This window comes from Oncorhynchus mykiss, chromosome 11, assembly GCF_013265735.2.
Source record: "Oncorhynchus mykiss isolate Arlee chromosome 11, USDA_OmykA_1.1, whole genome shotgun sequence".
In the NCBI taxonomy this organism is placed as follows: Eukaryota; Metazoa; Chordata; class Actinopteri; order Salmoniformes; family Salmonidae; genus Oncorhynchus; species Oncorhynchus mykiss.
Genome location: NC_048575.1, coordinates 3,802,249 through 3,820,460, shown reverse-complemented (window position 1 = coordinate 3,820,460; position 18,212 = coordinate 3,802,249). Strand labels below are relative to the sequence as shown.

Here is an 18,212-nt window from a genome sequence, read left to right as displayed (position 1 = left end):
ACTAACCATGCTCAGTCCTCCTCTAGATGTTTAGGTATCTGGTAGACATGGTGAACTAACCCAGCTCAGTTCTCCTCTAGATGTTTAGGTATCTGGTAGACATGGTGAACTAACCCCAGCTCAGTTCTCCTCTAGATGTTTAGGTATCTGGTAGACATGGTGAACTAACCCCAGCTCAGTTCTCCTCTAGATGTTTAGGTATCTGGTAGATATGGTGAACTAACCCCAGCTCAGTTCTCCTCTAGATGTTTAGGTATCTGGTAGACATGGTGAACTAACCCCAGCTCAGTTCTCCTCTAGATGTTTAGGTATCTGGTAGATATGGTGAACTAACCCCAGCTCAGTTCTCCTCTAGATGTTTAGGTATCTGGTAGACATGGTGAACTAACCCCAGCTCAGTTCTCCTCTAGATGTTTAGGTATCTGGTAGATATGGTGAACTAACCCCAGCTCAGTTCTCCTCTAGATCTTTAGGTATCTGGTAGACATGGTGAACTAACCATGCTAAGTTCTCCTCTAGATGTTTAGGTATCTGTTAGACATGGTGAACTAACCCAGCTCAGTTCTCCTCTAGATGTTTAGGTATCTGGTAGATATGGTGAACTAACCCAGCTCAGTTCTCCTCTAGATGTTTAGGTATCTGGTAGATATGGGAACTAACCCAGCTCAGTTCTCCTCTAGATGTTTAGGTATCTGGTAGATATGGGAACTAACCCAGCTCAGTTCTCCTCTAGATATTTAGGTATCTGGTAGATATGGTGAACTAACCCAGCTCAGTTCTCCTCTAGATATTTAGGTATCTGGTAGACATGGTGAACTAACCCAGCTCAGTTCTCCTCCTATCTGGTAGACATGGTGAACTAACCCAGCTCAGTTCTCCTCCTATCTGGTAGACATGGTGAACTAACCCAGCTCAGTTCTCCTCCTATCTGGTAGACATGGTGAACTAACCCAGCTCAGTTCTCCTCCTATCTGGTAGACATGGTGAACTAACCCAGCTCAGTTATCCTCCTATCTGGTAGACATGGTGAACTAACCCAGCTCAGTTCTCCTCCTATCTGGTAGACATGGTGAACTAACCCCAGCTCAGTTCTCCTCCTATCTGGTAGACATGGGAACTAACCCAGCTCAGTTCTCCTCCTATCTGGTAGACATGGTGAACTAACCCAGCTCAGTTCTCCTCCTATCTGGTAGACATGGTGAACTAACCCAGCTCAGTTTTCCTCCTATCTGGTAGACATGGGAACTAACCCAGCTCAGTTCTCCTCCTATCTGGTAGACATGGGAACTAACCCAGCTCAGTTCTCCTCCTATCTGGTAGACATGGGAACTAACCCCAGCTCAGTTCTCCTCCTATCTGGTAGACATGGGAACTAACCCAGCTCAGTTCTCCTCCTATCTGGTAGACATGGGAACTAACCCCAGCTCAGTTCTCCTCCTATCTGGTAGACATGGTGAACTAACCCAGCTCAGTTCTCCTCTATCTCTTTAGGTATCTGGTAGACATGGTGAACTAACCATGCTCAGTTCTCCTCTAGATATTTAGGTATCTGGTAGACATGGGAACTAACCCCAGCTCAGTTCTCCGATAGCTCTTTAGGTATCTGGTAGACATGGTGAACTAACCATGCTCAGTCCTCCTCTAGATGTTTAGGTATCTGGTAGACATGGTGAACTAACCCAGCTCAGTTCTCCTCTAGATGTTTAGGTATCTGGTAGACATGGTGAACTAACCCCAGCTCAGTTCTCCTCTAGATGTTTAGGTATCTGGTAGACATGGTGAACTAACCCCAGCTCAGTTCTCCTCTAGATGTTTAGGTATCTGGTAGATATGGTGAACTAACCCCAGCTCAGTTCTCCTCTAGATGTTTAGGTATCTGGTAGACATGGTGAACTAACCCCAGCTCAGTTCTCCTCTAGATGTTTAGGTATCTGGTAGATATGGTGAACTAACCCCAGCTCAGTTCTCCTCTAGATGTTTAGGTATCTGGTAGAAATGGTGAACTAACCCCAGCTCAGTTCTCCTCTAGATGTTTAGGTATCTGGTAGACATGGTGAACTAACCCCAGCTCAGTTCTCCTCTAGATGTTTAGGTATCTGGTAGATATGGTGAACTAACCCCAGCTCAGTTCTCCTCTAGATGTTTAGGTATCTGGTAGACATGCTGAACTAACCCCAGCTCAGTTCTCCTCTAGATGTTTAGGTATCTGGTAGATATGGTGAACTAACCCCAGCTCAGTTCTCCTCTAGATGTTTAGGTATCTGGTAGACATGGTGAACTAACCCCAGCTCAGTTCTCCTCTAGATGTTTAGGTATCTGGTAGATATGGGAACTAACCCAGCTCAGTTCTCCTCTAGATATTTAGGTATCTGGTAGATATGGTGAACTAACCCAGCTCAGTTCTCCTCTAGATATTTAGGTATCTGGTAGACATGGTGAACTAACCCAGCTCAGTTCTCCTCCTATCTGGTAGACATGGTGAACTAACCCAGCTCAGTTCTCCTCCTATCTGGTAGACATGGTGAACTAACCCAGCTCAGTTCTCCTCCTATCTGGTAGACATGGTGAACTAACCCAGCTCAGTTCTCCTCCTATCTGGTAGACATGGTGAACTAACCCAGCTCAGTTATCCTCCTATCTGGTAGACATGGTGAACTAACCCAGCTCAGTTCTCCTCCTATCTGGTAGACATGGTGAACTAACCCCAGCTCAGTTCTCCTCCTATCTGGTAGACATGGGAACTAACCCAGCTCAGTTCTCCTCCTATCTGGTAGACATGGTGAACTAACCCAGCTCAGTTCTCCTCCTATCTGGTAGACATGGTGAACTAACCCAGCTCAGTTTTCCTCCTATCTGGTAGACATGGGAACTAACCCAGCTCAGTTCTCCTCCTATCTGGTAGACATGGGAACTAACCCAGCTCAGTTCTCCTCCTATCTGGTAGACATGGGAACTAACCCCAGCTCAGTTCTCCTCCTATCTGGTAGACATGGGAACTAACCCAGCTCAGTTCTCCTCCTATCTGGTAGACATGGGAACTAACCCCAGCTCAGTTCTCCTCCTATCTGGTAGACATGGTGAACTAACCCAGCTCAGTTCTCCTCTATCTCTTTAGGTATCTGGTAGATATGGTGAACTAACCATGCTCAGTTCTCCTCTAGATATTTAGGTATCTGGTAGACATGGGAACTAACCCCAGCTCAGTTCTCCGATAGCTCTTTAGGTATCTGGTAGACATGGTGAACTAACCATGCTCAGTCCTCCTCTAGATGTTTAGGTATCTGGTAGACATGGTGAACTAACCCAGCTCAGTTCTCCTCTAGATGTTTAGGTATCTGGTAGACATGGTGAACTAACCCCAGCTCAGTTCTCCTCTAGATGTTTAGGTATCTGGTAGACATGGTGAACTAACCCCAGCTCAGTTCTCCTCTAGATGTTTAGGTATCTGGTAGATATGGTGAACTAACCCCAGCTCAGTTCTCCTCTAGATGTTTAGGTATCTGGTAGACATGGTGAACTAACCCCAGCTCAGTTCTCCTCTAGATGTTTAGGTATCTGGTAGATATGGTGAACTAACCCCAGCTCAGTTCTCCTCTAGATGTTTAGGTATCTGGTAGACATGGTGAACTAACCCCAGCTCAGTTCTCCTCTAGATGTTTAGGTATCTGGTAGATATGGTGAACTAACCCCAGCTCAGTTCTCCTCTAGATCTTTAGGTATCTGGTAGACATGGTGAACTAACCATGCTAAGTTCTCCTCTAGATGTTTAGGTATCTGTTAGACATGGTGAACTAACCCAGCTCAGTTCTCCTCTAGATGTTTAGGTATCTGGTAGATATGGTGAACTAACCCAGCTCAGTTCTCCTCTAGATGTTTAGGTATCTGGTAGATATGGGAACTAACCCAGCTCAGTTCTCCTCTAGATGTTTAGGTATCTGGTAGATATGGGAACTAACCCAGCTCAGTTCTCCTCTAGATATTTAGGTATCTGGTAGATATGGTGAACTAACCCAGCTCAGTTCTCCTCTAGATATTTAGGTATCTGGTAGACATGGTGAACTAACCCAGCTCAGTTCTCCTCCTATCTGGTAGACATGGTGAACTAACCCAGCTCAGTTCTCCTCCTATCTGGTAGACATGGTGAACTAACCCAGCTCAGTTCTCCTCCTATCTGGTAGACATGGTGAACTAACCCAGCTCAGTTCTCCTCCTATCTGGTAGACATGGTGAACTAACCCAGCTCAGTTATCCTCCTATCTGGTAGACATGGTGAACTAACCCAGCTCAGTTCTCCTCCTATCTGGTAGACATGGTGAACTAACCCCAGCTCAGTTCTCCTCCTATCTGGTAGACATGGGAACTAACCCAGCTCAGTTCTCCTCCTATCTGGTAGACATGGTGAACTAACCCAGCTCAGTTCTCCTCCTATCTGGTAGACATGGTGAACTAACCCAGCTCAGTTTTCCTCCTATCTGGTAGACATGGGAACTAACCCAGCTCAGTTCTCCTCCTATCTGGTAGACATGGGAACTAACCCAGCTCAGTTCTCCTCCTATCTGGTAGACATGGGAACTAACCCCAGCTCAGTTCTCCTCCTATCTGGTAGACATGGGAACTAACCCAGCTCAGTTCTCCTCCTATCTGGTAGACATGGGAACTAACCCCAGCTCAGTTCTCCTCCTATCTGGTAGACATGGTGAACTAACCCAGCTCAGTTCTCCTCTATCTCTTTAGGTATCTGGTAGACATGGGAACTAACCCCAGCTCAGTTCTCCGATAGCTCTTTAGGTATCTGGTAGACATGGTGAACTAACCATGCTCAGTCCTCCTCTAGATGTTTAGGTATCTGGTAGACATGGTGAACTAACCCAGCTCAGTTCTCCTCTAGATGTTTAGGTATCTGGTAGACATGGTGAACTAACCCCAGCTCAGTTCTCCTCTAGATGTTTAGGTATCTGGTAGACATGGTGAACTAACCCCAGCTCAGTTCTCCTCTAGATGTTTAGGTATCTGGTAGATATGGTGAACTAACCCCAGCTCAGTTCTCCTCTAGATGTTTAGGTATCTGGTAGACATGGTGAACTAACCCCAGCTCAGTTCTCCTCTAGATGTTTAGGTATCTGGTAGATATGGTGAACTAACCCCAGCTCAGTTCTCCTCTAGATGTTTAGGTATCTGGTAGAAATGGTGAACTAACCCCAGCTCAGTTCTCCTCTAGATGTTTAGGTATCTGGTAGACATGGTGAACTAACCCCAGCTCAGTTCTCCTCTAGATGTTTAGGTATCTGGTAGATATGGTGAACTAACCCCAGCTCAGTTCTCCTCTAGATGTTTAGGTATCTGGTAGACATGGTGAACTAACCCCAGCTCAGTTCTCCTCTAGATGTTTAGGTATCTGGTAGATATGGTGAACTAACCCCAGCTCAGTTCTCCTCTAGATGTTTAGGTATCTGGTAGACATGGTGAACTAACCCCAGCTCAGTTCTCCTCTAGATGTTTAGGTATCTGGTAGATATGGGAACTAATCCAGCTCAGTTCTCCTCTAGATATTTAGGTATCTGGTAGATATGGTGAACTAACCCAGCTCAGTTCTCCTCTAGATATTTAGGTATCTGGTAGACATGGTGAACTAACCCAGCTCAGTTCTCCTCCTATCTGGTAGACATGGTGAACTAACCCAGCTCAGTTCTCCTCCTATCTGGTAGACATGGTGAACTAACCCAGCTCAGTTCTCCTCCTATCTGGTAGACATGGTGAACTAACCCAGCTCAGTTCTCCTCCTATCTGGTAGACATGGTGAACTAACCCAGCTCAGTTATCCTCCTATCTGGTAGACATGGTGAACTAACCCAGCTCAGTTCTCCTCCTATCTGGTAGACATGGTGAACTAACCCCAGCTCAGTTCTCCTCCTATCTGGTAGACATGGGAACTAACCCAGCTCAGTTCTCCTCCTATCTGGTAGACATGGTGAACTAACCCAGCTCAGTTCTCCTCCTATCTGGTAGACATGGTGAACTAACCCAGCTCAGTTTTCCTCCTATCTGGTAGACATGGGAACTAACCCAGCTCAGTTCTCCTCCTATCTGGTAGACATGGGAACTAACCCAGCTCAGTTCTCCTCCTATCTGGTAGACATGGGAACTAACCCCAGCTCAGTTCTCCTCCTATCTGGTAGACATGGGAACTAACCCAGCTCAGTTCTCCTCCTATCTGGTAGACATGGGAACTAACCCCAGCTCAGTTCTCCTCCCATCTGGTAGACATGGTGAACTAACCCAGCTCAGTTCTCCTCTATCTCTTTAGGTATCTGGTAGACATGGTGAACTAACCATGCTCAGTTCTCCTCTAGATATTTAGGTATCTGGTAGACATGGGAACTAACCCCAGCTCAGTTCTCCGATAGCTCTTTAGGTATCTGGTAGACATGGTGAACTAACCATGCTCAGTCCTCCTCTAGATGTTTAGGTATCTGGTAGACATGGTGAACTAACCCAGCTCAGTTCTCCTCTAGATGTTTAGGTATCTGGTAGACATGGTGAACTAACCCCAGCTCAGTTCTCCTCTAGATGTTTAGGTATCTGGTAGACATGGTGAACTAACCCCAGCTCAGTTCTCCTCTAGATGTTTAGGTATCTGGTAGATATGGTGAACTAACCCCAGCTCAGTTCTCCTCTAGATGTTTAGGTATCTGGTAGACATGGTGAACTAACCCCAGCTCAGTTCTCCTCTAGATGTTTAGGTATCTGGTAGATATGGTGAACTAACCCCAGCTCAGTTCTCCTCTAGATGTTTAGGTATCTGGTAGACATGGTGAACTACCCCCAGCTCAGTTCTCCTCTAGATGTTTAGGTATCTGGTAGATATGGTGAACTAACCCCAGCTCAGTTCTCCTCTAGATCTTTAGGTATCTGGTAGACATGGTGAACTAACCATGCTAAGTTCTCCTCTAGATGTTTAGGTATCTGTTAGACATGGTGAACTAACCCAGCTCAGTTCTCCTCTAGATGTTTAGGTATCTGGTAGATATGGTGAACTAACCCAGCTCAGTTCTCCTCTAGATGTTTAGGTATCTGGTAGATATGGGAACTAACCCAGCTCAGTTCTCCTCTAGATGTTTAGGTATCTGGTAGATATGGGAACTAACCCAGCTCAGTTCTCCTCTAGATATTTAGGTATCTGGTAGATATGGTGAACTAACCCAGCTCAGTTCTCCTCTAGATATTTAGGTATCTGGTAGACATGGTGAACTAACCCAGCTCAGTTCTCCTCTAGATGTTTAGGTATCTGGTAGATATGGGAACTAACCCAGCTCAGTTCTCCTCTAGATATTTAGGTATCTGGTAGATATGGTGAACTAACCCAGCTCAGTTCTCCTCTAGATATTTAGGTATCTGGTAGACATGGTGAACTAACCCAGCTCAGTTCTCCTCTAGATGTTTAGGTATCTGGTACACATGGTGAACTAACCCCAGCTCAGTTCTCCTCTAGATGTTTAGGTATCTGGTACACATGGTGAACTAACCCCAGCTCAGTTCTCCTCTAGATGTTTAGGTATCTGGTAGACATGGTAACTAACCCCAGCTCAGTTCTCCTCTAGATGTTTAGGTATCTGGTAGATATGGTGAACTAACCCCAGCTCAGCCCTCCTTATTGCTATTTGGTAGACTTGGGAATGAAAGAACGATTCTACCTGTAGTAGGGGGTGTGTCCAGGGGACAGAGGGACGACCAGGGGATCAGATAGTTTGGGGGTTAGGTAGTTAACAGGGGCCCCCTGTTTCCTGCTCGCCTCCATCTCTTGATAGACGTCCGGGGAGAGGTGGAGTAGACCCTTCTGGGCTGGAAGAGGAGAGGAGGAGGAAGGTAGGGGAGGAGGAGGGGAAGGGGAGGAGGAAAGGGGAGGGAGGGGACAAAGGGAGGAGGAGAGAAAGAGGGTCATTAGATCGCACATCGTTACCTGGCACACACCGCACTGCCAGTCATCGTTTTGATAAGTGTGTGTGAGAGAGCGAGAGAGTGTGAGAGAAAGGGTACACATCTGTGTGTGTGTGAATGTAGATGTGTGCTGGCCCTTCCTCTAAGGACAGTTTCATGTTTCAACTCTGAGGACAGTTTCATGTTTCATCTCTGAGGACAGTTTCATGTTTCAACTCTGAGGACAGTTTCATGTTTCAACTCTGAGGACAGTTTCATGTTTCATCTCTGAGGACAGTTTCATGTTTCAACTCTGAGGACAGTTTCATGTTTAAACTCTGAGGACAGTTTCATGTTTCAACTCTGAGGACACACACACACACACACACACACACACACACCAAAACCACTGTTAACAGCCTGCCAGTTGTAATCGTATTGAGAACAGATATAGATGTATCATCTGTGTGCCATGACAGTCAGAACCAGAGAAGGTAAAAACCCAGAGAGAGATCTGAGACAGAAAGACAACTCCCTTCACCTTCCTTAGTAGGACACAACTCTACACAGACTGCAACACAGCTGATCTCTACAAAGACTACAACACAGCTAATCTCTACACAGACTACAACACAGATGATCTCTACACAGACTACAACACAGCTGATCTCTACACAGACTACAACACAGCTGATCTCTACACAGACTACAACACAGCTGATCTCTACACAGACTACAACACAGCTAAACTCTACACAGAATTCAACACAGCTGATCTCTACACAGACTACAACACAGCTAATCTCTACACAGACTACAACACAACTAAACTCTACACAGACTACAACACAGCTGATCTCTACACAGACTACAACACAGCTAATCTCTACACAGACTACAACACAGATGATCTCTACACAGACTACAACAAAGCTGATCTCTACACAGACTACAACACAACTAAGATCTACACAGACTAGAACAGCTAATCTCTACACAGACTACAACACAGCTAATCTCTACACAGACTACAACACAGCTAATCTCTACACAGACTACAACACAGCTAATCTCTACACATACTACAACACAGCTAATCTCTACACAGACTACAACACAGCTAATCTCTACACAGACTACAACACAGCTAATCACAACACATACTTCAACACCGCTGATCTCTACACAGACTACAACACAGCTAATCTCTACACAGACTACAACACAGCTGATCTCTACACAGACTACAACAAAGCTGATCTCTACACAGACTACAACACAGCTAATCTCTACACAGACTACAACAAAGCTAATCTCTACACAGACTACAACACAGCTAATTTCTACATAGACTACAACACAGCTAATCTCTACACAGACTACAACACAGCTAATCTCTACACAGACTACAACACAGCAAATCTCTACACAGACTACAAAACAGCTAATCTCTACACAAAATACAACACAGCTAATCTCTGACAGACTACAGATGCTACAACACAGCTAATCTCTGACAGACTACAGATAGCTAGTCTCTGACAGACTACAGATAGCTAATCTCTGACAGACTACAGATAGCTAATCTCTGGCAGACTACAGATAGCTAATCTCTGACAGACTACAGATAGCTAATCTCTGGCAGACTACAGATAGCTAATCTCTGACAGACTACAGATAGCTAATCTCTGACAGACTACAGGTAGCTAATATCTGACAGACTACAGATAGCTAATCTCTGACAGACTACAGATAGCTAATCTCTGGCAGACTACAGATGCTACAACACAGCTAGTCTCTGACAGACTACCGATAGCTAATCTCTGACAGACTACAGGTAGCTAATCTCTGACAGACTACAGATAGCTAATCTCTGACAGACTACAGGTAGCTAATCTCTGACAGACTACAGATAGCTAATCTCTGACAGACTACAGATGCTACAACACAGCTAGTCTCTGACAGACTACAGATAGCTAATCTCTGACAGACTACAGATAGCTCATCTCTGACAGACTACAGATGCTACAACACAGCTAATCTCTGACAGACTACAGATGCTACAACACAACTAATCTCTGACAGACTACAGGTAGCTAATCTCTGACAGACTACAGATGCTACAACACAGCTAGTCTCTGACAAACTACAGATAGCTAATCTCTGACAGACTACAGGTAGCTAATCTCTGACAGACTACAGGTAGCTAATCTCTGACAGACTACAGATGCTACAACACAGCTAGTCTCTGACAGACTACAGATAGCTAATCTCTGACAGACTACAGATAGCTAATCTCTGACAGACTACAGATGCTACAACACAGCTAATCTCTGACAGACTACAGATAGCTAGTCTCTGACAGACTACAGATAGCTAATCTCTGACAGACTACAGATAGCTAATCTCTGGCAGACTACAGATAGCTAATCTCTGACAGACTACAGATAGCTAATCTCTGGCAGACTACAGATAGCTAATCTCTGACAGACTACAGATAGCTAATCTCTGACAGACTACAGGTAGCTAATATCTGACAGACTACAGGTAGCTAATATCTGACAGACTACAGATAGCTAATCTCTGACAGACTACAGATAGCTAATCTCTGGCAGACTACAGATGCTACAACACAGCTAGTCTCTGACAGACTACCGATAGCTAATCTCTGACAGACTACAGGTAGCTAATCTCTGACAGACTACAGGTAGCTAATCTCTGACAGACTACAGATAGCTAATCTCTGACAGACTACAGATGCTACAACACAGCTAGTCTCTGACAGACTACAGATAGCTAATCTCTGACAGACTACAGATAGCTCATCTCTGACAGACTACAGATGCTACAACACAGCTAATCTCTGACAGACTACAGATGCTACAACACAGCTAATCTCTGACAGACTACAGGTAGCTAATCTCTGACAGACTACAGATGCTACAACACAGCTAGTCTCTGACAAACTACAGATAGCTAATCTCTGACAGACTACAGGTAGCTAATCTCTGACAGACTACAGGTAGCTAATCTCTGACAGACTACAGATGCTACAACACAGCTAGTCTCTGACAGACTACAGATAGCTAATCTCTGACAGACTACAGATAGCTAATCTCTGACAGACTACAGATGCTACAACACAGCTAATCTCTGACAGACTACAGATGCTACAACACAGCTAATCTCTGACAGACTACAGATGCTACAACACAGCTAATCTCTGACAGACTACAGACAGCTAGTCTCTGACAGACTACAACACAGCTAATCTCTGACAGACTACAGACAGCTAGTCTCTGACAGACTACAACACAGCTAATCTCTGACAGACTACAGACAGCTAGTCTCTGACAGAATACAACACAGCTAAACTCTGACAGACTACAGATGCTACAACACAGCTAATCTCTGACAGACTACAGATAGCTAATCCCTGACAGACTACAGATGCTACAACACAGCTAGTCTCTGACAGACTACAGGTAGCTAATCTCTGACAGACTACAGATGCTACAACACAGCTAGTCTCTGACAGACTACATATAGCTAATCTCTGACAGACTACAGATAGCTAATCTCTGACAGACTACAGATGCTACAACACAGCTAATCTCTGACAGACTACAGATGCTACAACACAGCTAATCTCTGACAGACTACAGACAGCTAGTCTCTGACAGACTACAACACAGCTAATCTCTGACAGACTACAGACTGCTAGTCTCTCGTGGACAGACTACAACACAGCTAATCTCTGACAGACTACAGACAGCTAGTCTCTGACAGACTACAACACAGCTAATCTCTGACAGACTACAGACAGCTAGTCTCTGACAGAATACAACACAGCTAATCTCTGACAGACTACAGATGCTACAACACAGCTAATCTCTGACAGACTACAGACAGCTAGTCTCTGATAGACTACAACACAGCTAATCTCTGACAGACTACAGACTGCTAGTCTCTCGTGGACAGACTACAACACAGCTAATCTCTGACAGACTACAGACTGCTAGTCTCTCGTGGACAGACTACAACACAGCTAATCTCTGACAGACTACAGACTGCTAGTCTCTCGTGGACAGACTACAACACAGCTAATCTCTGACAGACTACAGACTGCTAGTCTCTCGTGGACAGACTACAACACAGCTAATCTCTGACAGACTACAGACTGCTAGTCTCTCGTGGACAGACTACAGACTGCTAGTCTCTCGTGGACAGACTACAGACTGCTAGTCTCTCGTGGACAGACTACAGACTGCTAGTCTCTCGTGGACAGACTACAGACTGCTAGTCTCTCGTGGACAGACTACAGACTGCTAGTCTCTCGTGGACAGACTACAGACTGCTAGTCTCTCGTGGACAGACTACGTAACATGAATGGTATTGTAACGTCTGTCAGAAGACTCTGGGATGCGACCCCCTACTGAGCCACAGTGCATTGGTTTTCCGTCACAGCTAATTTTGCCGTATCATGATTGGGTGGTGGGGACTTCCTGAAATTATCCCAAGAGGAACGTTTCTGGTAAGGAGGGGGGGGGGGGGGGGGGGGGCTTCTGATTAGAGGGGTGGAAACCTGGCTAGTCTCGTTAGTACATTTTCTAACATGTCTCCCCAAGAGTTTAATCGAGTATCTGAAGCATTACAGCCAATGGAACTGACTGTCCGGGACTAGGAATGTGATGCAGCTATCCAGACGTAGGCTGGGCCTCTACTGTCTGAATTAAGCTATCCAGACGTAGGCTGGGCCTCTACTGTCTGAATGAAGCTATCCAGACGTAGGCTTGGTCTCAACTGTCTGAATGAAGCTATCCAGACGTAGGCTGGGCCTCAACTGTCTGAATGAAGCTATCCAGACGTAGGCTGGGCCTCTACTGTCTGAATGAAGCTATCCAGACGTAGGCTGGGCCTCAACTGTCTGAATGGGATGAAGCTATCCAGACGTAGGCTGGGCCTCAACTGTCTGAAGGCACTTCACACTATCCAACAAAGATTTAGGAGTTTAAGTTGGAGTGGTATGTGCTTGTGTGTGTGTGTGTGTGTGTGTGTGTGTGTGTGTGTGGTGTGTGTGTGTGTGTGTGTAAGCAAGAGCATGTCTTTGTATGAGTGTGTCAGCAAATGTGTTTGAGCGAGCCCGAGTGTGTGTGTGTGTGTTGTCTGGGGATGGATGAGATGAGTCGATGTATAAACCATTGTCTAGCCAAGGTCAGCACTAGAGCCAGGAAGAGAAGAGCAGATGTGTGTGTGGGGAGGAACAGCTGTGAGGTTACTGCATGACTGACGTCCCCCTTCCTGTTAACATGGGCCCAGCGCGCACCCCCCCTTCCCCCTCCCCCAGGTTCCCTGAACCTTACACATTGTTACTAGCCAGCCTCCATCCAGTTCCCTGAACCTTAGACACTGTTACTAACCAGCCTCCATCCAGTTCCCTGAACCTTAGACACTGTTACTAGCCAGCCTCCACCCAGTTCCCTGAACCTTAGACACTGTTACTAGCCAGCCTCCACCCAGTTCCCTGAACCTTAGACATTGTTACTAGCCAGCCTCCACCCATTTCCCTGAACCTTAGAAACTGTTACTAGCCAGCCTCCACCCAGTTCCCTGAACATTATAAACTGTTACTAGCCAGCCTCCACCCAGTTCCCTGAACCTTAGAAACTGTTACTAACCAGCCTCCACCCAGTTCCCTGAACCTTAGACACTGTTACTAGCCAGCCTCCACCCAGTTCCCTGAACATTAGACACTGTTACTACCCAGCCTCCACCCAGTTCCCTGAACATTAGACACTGTTACTAGCCAGCCTCCACCCAGTTCCCTGAACCTTAGACACTGTTACTAGCCAGCCTCCACCCAGTTCCCTGAACCTTAGACACTGTTACTAGCCAGCCTCCACCCAGTTCCCTGAACATTAGACACTGTTACTAGCCAGCCTCCACCCAGTTCCCTGAACCTTAGACACTGTTACTAGCCAGCCTCCACCCAGTTCCCTGAACCTTAGAAACTGTTACTAGCCATCCCCCACCCAGTTCCCTGAACCTTAGACACTGTTACTAGCCAGCCTCCACCCAGTTCCCTGAACATTAGACACTGTTACTAGCCAGCCTCCACCCAGTTCCCTGAACCTTAGAAACTGTTACTAGCCAGCCTCCACCCAGTTCCCTGAACATTAGACACTGTTACTAGCCAGCCTCCACCCAGTTCCCTGAACCTTAGACACTGTTACTAGCCAGCCTCCACCCTGTTCCCTGAACCTTAGACACTGTTACTAGCCAGCCTCCACCCAGTTCCCTGAACCTTAGACACTGTTACTAGCCAGCCTCCACCCTGTTCCCTGAACCTTAGACACTGTTACTAGCCAGCCTCCACCCAGTTCCCTGAACCTTAGACACTGTTACTAGCCAGCCTCCACCCAGTTCCCTGAACCTTAGACACTGTTACTAACCAGCCTCCACCCAGTTCCCTGAACCTTAGACACTGTTACTAGCCAGCCTCCACCCTGTTCCCTGAACCTTAGACACTGTTACTCTATGTACATAGTCATTGATCTCTAATAATGTTTACATACGGTTTTAACCACTTAATATGTATATACTGTAATCTAGACATGACTTATCCTATATAACTACTGTCTATACACACCGTCCTCTATAACTACTGTCTATACACACCATCCGTTTATAACTACTGTCTATACTGTCTATACACACCATCCTATATAACTACTGTCTATACTGTCTATACACACCATCCTATATAACTACTGTCTATACTGTCTATACACACCCTCCTATATAACTACTGTCTATACACACCATCCTATATAACTACTGTCTATACACACCATCCTATATAACTACTGTCTATACTGTCTATACACACCATCCTATATAACTACTGTCTATACACACCATCCTATATAACTACTGTCTATACTGTCTATACACACCCTCCTATATAACTACTGTCTATACACACCATCCTATATAACTACTGTCTATACACACCATCCTATATAACTACTGTCTATACTGTCTATACACACCATCCTATATAACTACTGTCTATACTGTCTATACACACCATCCTATATAACTACTGTCTATACACACCATCCTATATAACTACTGTCTATACTGTCTATACACACCATCCTATATAACTACTGTCTATACACACCATCCGTTTATAACTACTGTCTATACACACCATCCTATATAACTACTGTCTATACACACCATCCTTATAACTACTGTCTATACACACCATCCTATATAACTAGTCTATACACACCATCCTATATAACTACTGTCTATACTGTCTATACACACCATCCTATATAACTACTGTCTATACTGTCTATACACACCATCCTTATAACTACTGTCTATACACACCATCCTATATAACTAGTCTATACACACCATCCTATATAACTACTGTCTATACTGTCTATACACACCATCCTATATAACTACTGTCTATACTGTCTATACACACCATCCTATATAACTACTGTCTATACACACCATCCTATATAACTACTGTCTATACACACCATCCTCTATAACTACTGTCTATACACACCATCCTATATAACTACTGTCTATACACACCATCCTATATAACTACTGTCTATACACACCATCCTATATAACTACTGTCTATACACACCATCCTATATAACTACTGTCTATACACACCATCCTATATAACTACTGTCTATACACACCATCCTATATAACTACTGTCTATACACACCATCCTATATAACTACTGTCTATACACACCATCCTATATAACTACTGTCTATACACACCATCTTATATAACTACTGTCTATACACACCACCCTATATAACTACTGTCTATACTGTCTATACACACCATCCTATATAACTACAGTCTATACTGTCTATACACACCATCCTATATAACTACTGTCTATACACACCATCCTATATAACTACAGTCTATACACACCATCCTATATAACTACTGTCTATACTGTCTATACACACCATCCTATATAACTACTGTCTATACTGTCTATACACACCATCCTATATAACTACTGTCTATACACACCATCCTATATAACTAGTCTATACACACCATCCTATATAACTACTGTCTATACTGTCTATACACACCATCCTATATAACTACTGTCTATACTGTCTATACACACCATCCTATATAACTACTGTCTATACTGTCTATACACACCATCCTATATAACTACTGTCTATACACACCATCCTATATAACTACTGTCTATACTGTCTATACACACCCTCCTATATAACTACTGTCTATACACACCATCCTATATAACTACTGTCTATACAGTCTATACACACCATCCTATATAACTACTGTCTATACACACCATCCTATATAACTACTGTCTATACACACCATCCTATATAACTACTGTCTATACACACCATCCTATATAACTACTGTCTATACTGTCTATACACACCATCCTATATAACTACAGTCTATACACACCATCCTATATAACTACTGTCTATACACACCATCCTATATAACTACTGTCTATACTGTCTATACACACCATCCTATATAACTACTGTCTATACACACCATCCGTTTATAACTACTGTCTATACACACCATCCTATATAACTACTATCTATACACACCATCCTTATAACTACTGTCTATACACACCATCCTATATAACTAGTCTATACACACCATCCTATATAACTACTGTCTATACACACCATCTTATATAACTACTGTCTATACACACCATCCTATATAACTACTGTCTATACTGTCTATACACACCATCCTATATAACTACTGTCTATACTGTCTATACACACCATCCTTATAACTACTGTCTATACACACCATCCTATATAACTAGTCTATACACACCATCCTATATAACTACTGTCTATACTGTCTATACACACCATCCTATATAACTACTGTCTATACACACCATCCTATATAACTACTGTCTATACACACCATCCTCTATAACTACTGTCTATACACACCATCCTATATAACTACTGTCTATACACACCATCCTATATAACTACTGTCTATACACACCATCCTATATAACTACTGTCTATACACACCATCCTATATAACTACTGTCTATACACACCATCCTATATAACTACTGTCTATACACACCATCCTATATAACTACTGTCTATACACACCATCCTATATAACTACTGTCTATACACACCATCTTATATAACTACTGTCTATACACACCACCCTATATAACTACTGTCTATACTGTCTATACACACCATCCTATATAACTACTGTCTATACACACCATCCTATATAACTACTGTCTATACACACCATCCTGTATAACTACCGTCTATACTGTCTATACACACCATCCTGTATAACTACTGTCTATACACACCATCCTATATAACTAGTCTATACACACCATCCTATATAACTACTGTCTATACTGTCTATACACACCATCCTATATAACTACTGTCTATACTGTCTATACACACCATCCTTTTATAACTACTGTCTATACTGTCTATACACACCATCCTATATAACTACTGTCTATACTGTCTATACACACCATTCTATATAACTACTGTCTATACACACCATCCTATATAACTACTGTCTATACACACCATCCTATATAACTACTGTCTATACACACCATCCTATATAACTACTGTCTATAAACACCATCCTATATAATTACTGTCTATACTGTCTATACACACCATCCTATATAACTACTGTCTATACTGTCTATACACACCATCCTATATAACTACTGTCTATACTGTCTATACACACCATCCTATATAACTACTGTCTATACTGTCTATACACACCATCCTATATAACTACTGTCTATACTGTCTATACACACCATCCTATATAACTACTGTCTATACACACCATTCTATATAACTACTGTCTATACTGTCTATACACACCATCCTATATAACTACTGTCTATACACACCATCCTATATAACTACTGTCTATACTGTCTATACACACCATCCTATATAACTACTGTCTATACACACCATCCTTTTATAACTACTGTCTATACACACCATCCTATATACATATAGTGGCAAGAAAACGTATGTGAACCCTTTGGATTTCTGCACAAATTGGTCATAACATTTGATCTGATCTTCATCTAAATCACAACAATAGACAAACATTGTCTGCTTATACTAATAACACACAAATTATTGTATTTGTCTTGTCGAAATTGAATATATCAT

At 43.6% G+C, this 18,212-nt stretch overlaps 1 protein-coding gene across 4 annotated transcripts in view; it reads right to left on the bottom strand.

Moving 5' to 3' along the window:
• The window catches only part of stau2 (staufen double-stranded RNA binding protein 2), a 277,260-nt gene that overhangs the window by 140,673 nt on the left and 118,375 nt on the right, over positions 1 to 18,212 (bottom strand). For all 4 annotated transcript variants that reach the window (XR_005034534.1, XM_036934668.1, XM_036934669.1 and 1 more), the window contains exon 12: positions 7,692 to 7,839. Coding sequence is in view for 3 of the 4 variants with exons in the window: in XM_036934668.1 (XP_036790563.1) it covers positions 7,692 to 7,839 (148 nt within the window). In the remaining variant the exon portion in view is untranslated. The remainder of the gene's footprint in view (positions 1 to 7,691; positions 7,840 to 18,212) is intronic.